At 32.5% G+C, this 4,372-nt stretch overlaps 2 protein-coding genes across 5 annotated transcripts in view; both read left to right on the top strand.

Annotated features, from left to right (window-relative positions):
- Nucleotides 1–418, top strand: part of LOC122629634 (anaphase-promoting complex subunit 11-like) — a 13,506-nt gene extending 13,088 nt beyond the window's left edge. For all 4 annotated transcript variants that reach the window (XM_043813290.1, XM_043813309.1, XM_043813281.1 and 1 more), the window contains one exon: nucleotides 1–418. This exon is cut by the window's left edge and continues 1,107 nt beyond it. The gene's annotated coding sequence lies outside the window, so the exon portion shown is untranslated.
- A 154-nt stretch (nucleotides 419–572) lies between these two features.
- LOC122629659 (nucleolar protein 9) lies at nucleotides 573–3,301 on the top strand. The gene has a single exon (XM_043813352.1). The coding sequence runs from the start codon at nucleotides 1,075–1,077 to the stop codon at nucleotides 2,896–2,898; it is 1,824 nt and encodes a 607-aa protein (XP_043669287.1). The 5' UTR covers nucleotides 573–1,074; the 3' UTR covers nucleotides 2,899–3,301.
- The last annotated feature ends 1,071 nt before the right edge of the window (nucleotides 3,302–4,372 follow it).

The raw sequence follows: 4,372 nt of genomic DNA, 5'->3' as shown, positions 1-4,372 counted from the left end.
CAACAGCAACAGAGAGTTTGTTTTTGCATGAATAGATTTCTCTGCGTCGTCGTCATCGTTATCGTTCTCTATGTTAGAGGAACAAAATCGATCATACGACACGTCCAAAGCTTTTTGCGACAGGCAGTAGCTAGTGAGTTCCAAAGAACTGTCTTTCTTCCGTTTTGGTCAAAGAAGGAGGAAAAACTTTCTCACGTTAACGCGTTATTACGTCCACTACAGAGTTTTCTCTTTCTTAGTTAGCGTAGATAAGCGTGTAAAGATTATCATCGTAGAATTTAAGAAATAAACACGGGAGTTGTCGATTCGACATCATTTTCTCTGTCAATTTTTTTATGTAGGTTTGTTCCGAACGTGTAAAATAATGATTTACATAGTGTTATACAAATAAATGAAAGGTGATTTAATGATATATATATATAGAGAGATATACAATATATATACATATATAAACGATACGTTTTGTCTGCCCGGCTGTCTACTGCTGTGTCATTACATATGTATATGTATATATGCGTTTGTTGACCTTTTATCGAATACCGTTGTTCCATTCCGTTGTCTGACGAAGTACCGTCGAGATTGCCGCGCCTCTTTGGTTGCATACATACAATACTTATATGCAAAGTATATTATTTTTTTAACTACATTTATTAGCAAGGAGTGCACGTCAATATATGGGAGCGAGGTCAGTGAGAGTCACGGAACTGATTTTAATTCTTTGCAATGCAAACATCGATTTCTTCGATTTCACTTTTTTTTCCTCACGGGTAAAAAATGTATCGATAATAATCTGATTTATATTATTTTTTAGTCGACGTTATTATAAATATTTCGTCATGGAAAATGTTTCTTTTTATTTTTTCGTAATCATAATTCAAATCCTGCGTGAGCACTAGATGGCGCTTGTCACGCTAATACTAGATGGCGCTTGTCGCGTTAGTACTAGAGGGCAGTAATAACATTCAAGCTTCTCGAGCAGTGCGTACTACTCGTGGTTGAAAGTGTAGAATAGGTTAGGTTATAGAAAATTTCTTTTCTACGAGAGAATTAGTGGTTTTATAAAATTTATTAACGATGGCAGATTTTCGTACGTGTGACGACAGAGGTAAGAAGCGAAAAAAGAAACGTTCTAATATGCAAATGGCGAAAAAATTTGCTCGTCGAAGAAATCACGGAACGGATCTTGACACGGAAACGTATCAATATATGGTTCGCATTTTGGAATTAATGCGTGAAGATTTTCCGAGCGTTGAAGAAAAATTAATGTTCATTAATAACGTGTATGAACAATCTGTTGGTCACGAGGTTGAATATTCCAAAAATCAAGTTGGTTCGAGAGTCTTGGAATCACTTTTGAAATATGCGAGTCTAGAAGCAATTCAAAGGTTTACGGATGCTCTCAGTTCTTCTATGAGACCAATAAGTAGCGACAGATTTGCTAGTCATGTTTTGGAGAAAATAATTGTAGTCTGTGCGGACAGAGGAAACAAATCTAAAAGTAAATTGGAAACATCAAAGTCGAAAGAAACTGAGAATGTACAGGATATCGTTATAGATGTGAAAGAATCCGAAGTGAAATTATACAATGATATAGTTATAAAATTGAGTAAATATTTGATAAATAATTTAGAAGAATTTGTTTGGGACACGTATGCTAATCATCTCTTAAGAACTGTAGTAGAGTGTCTTGGTGGGTTAATAGATACTAGCGATGGACAGAATAGAACGAAGCAAATGTTATATGTTATAAAAAGGCGAGAGATTATACAAGAATATAAAGATTTCTTAATCGATGCGTGTAACAGATTATATAATTGGCCACAGTTTCTTGAGTTTGGTAGAGATGAATTAACCTCGGGATTGTTACAAAGTATTTTATATTCCTTAAAAGATATAGATAAGAACTTAACAAAATCTTTCATCAAGAAGATCACAAAGGAATGCTTTAGTTCTAAAGAGGATGGAAAATTATCTAATATTTTTGATTGTGAAAGTTCTATAAGACTTTTAGAGGCTTGTCTTGCAGTGGCAAAATCCAAATCCTTTGATCATATTTATGAAGAGTATTTCAAGGGTAACCTAAAAAATTTATGTACAACACAGGGTACTATCTTTAGTATACAAAAATTGTTAGATCATTGTGAATCTAAAGAAACTTTTGAACAAATATTTGAAGAAGTTGAATCACTTTTCTCAGATATCTTACAAGCAAGTTATACAGGAATTTTAGTAAGTGTAGCTAATGCATCCAAGAGATTGCAAACGAAACAGGGTGCATATATAACTATGATTATTAAGATGCTTGGATGTGATACATCAGAAGAAAAACAATATCAAATTATAAAATGTATTTCTACATTGAAGAAACAAAACGAATTGGAATCTTTGAAGAAAGAAGATCAAACTGAATTGCCTGTCCACTTGCATGGAAGTTTGATCGTACAAGCTGTACTTAATTTCAATAAACCTATAAAAATCGTTAATTCCTTATTGGCCTTGAACAATGAACAATTATTAAATTTGATAAGTAATCCAAAAGGCAGTCATATTGTAGATGCTTTTATGGATAGTAAATATATTGGTGAAAAAAGTAGAGAGAAACTAGCTAAGAAATTACAAGGGTGCTGGGTACAATTGGCTCAAAGTACTCATGGATCTAGATGTTTAGACAAAATATGGATTTGGTCGCATCAAAAGCAAAGAATGTTTATTATGGAAGAATTAGCAGCTGCTGGAGAAATTTTACGTGCTAGTAAGTCAGGAAAAATTATATTGAATAAATTGAATGTACCTTTATTTGTCAGAAATAAGAAGGATTGGATCGAATCGCAAGGAAAAGAAGGAAAAATGAAGGCTCTCTTCGCTGATATAATAAAGAAGCCTATTACGCAAAGCTAATATCTCAGAAAGAATTTTGATAAGAAGATTGTAAATGACTCATTTTTTACATATATTATGTATATTATATATGTATGTATATATAATACACACACACGCGCGCGCGCACATACATACACATTAAGGAAACGTTTAATTAGACAAATTAAGTCGCATCTTCTTTTTTATTGTGACATAGAATAATTATATATATAAATATATATATAAATATATATATAAATATATATATTTATATATATATATACGCACACATATTTGACGTGTTATTTCATAAATACATTTCATAAAATTCATCGTACGTTCCTGCAATGCAATGTGCCCAGAAGGAATTACAATAAATCGTTATCTAAGTTCGAGGAAAATTTTCTAATTATGTATAATCAATAAAATCATCTCCTCGCAACCACGCATGACTAGACTTCAAGATACACAATTAATTATAATCCGATTGATCGAAGTAAGAATCTCTTGTTACATCTGTCATTACAATCGTTAAGTCTATCAATTGACTAGGGTAAAATCGATGTAAGCCGTTTGTTGTGTACGCTCATTAGAAGCGATCAAATCCTATCGCGTGTTGGATCTTATTGTTAGATTATATTTGCATCTCGATGGAATATTAAAAGAGAGTGAATTAGATATAGAGAGACAGATAGAGAGAAAGAGCAAGATGGCGAATAAATAAAAGATTGCGAGATAGTAATATGCGGAAAGATTTCATATAGGAAAAAACATCGATCTTTGGTACAAAGAATATCTTACGATTTTATCAAATAGAATTTGATCTTTAGATGTAAACGATCTTCATTTGATACGTAAGATACGTAAGACAACGTGTTTGATCACTACGGATATTGGAAAATCGATAATTGAATAGCAGAAATTTTACACCAATTTTTCGTACCAAGTGCATGCACATTCAATGTGAATTATTGACTATGAATTAGCAACACAGATGAACAGTGGTACAAGCCTAGGACGCTCATCATACCCAACAAACGTCATACGTATTCGAATACGTTCACACATTTCTATTACATTTCATTAACGTGATATTTACAAGAACTATACAAGGATTATTCATTCTCTTTTCCAATTGATCGCTATCAAGATGACCTTACAAAGCGAGTCACAACTTATTCGATTACTCAACATTTTCAATATATAGTTTTTCTTCGATATACAACATAAAAATATTAACAAATTCGTCTAATGATAAGAACAAATCATTATGATAATAAAATGCATCCTTGTATAAATCGTATTCTAAACAATCCATACTTCGAAGATTAATCAACAAAATTTTTGGAAGAAGGAAAAAAGAGAACAAAAATATGAAAGCGAATATGGAAAGTATAATAGAGTCGATAATTAAGTAAGAAGTCTCCGAGTCTTCTGTGAGGGAACATCAGCGTGGATCGAAATAGATCGGTCTGGCTAATCGTAATGGCACGTGACTCTTTCCCTCATGTCG

Source organism: Vespula pensylvanica, chromosome 1, assembly GCF_014466175.1.
Source record: "Vespula pensylvanica isolate Volc-1 chromosome 1, ASM1446617v1, whole genome shotgun sequence".
In the NCBI taxonomy this organism is placed as follows: Eukaryota; Metazoa; Arthropoda; class Insecta; order Hymenoptera; family Vespidae; genus Vespula; species Vespula pensylvanica.
The sequence above is the reverse complement of the archived record's forward strand: the minus strand, read 5'-3'. Positions and strand labels throughout refer to the sequence as shown.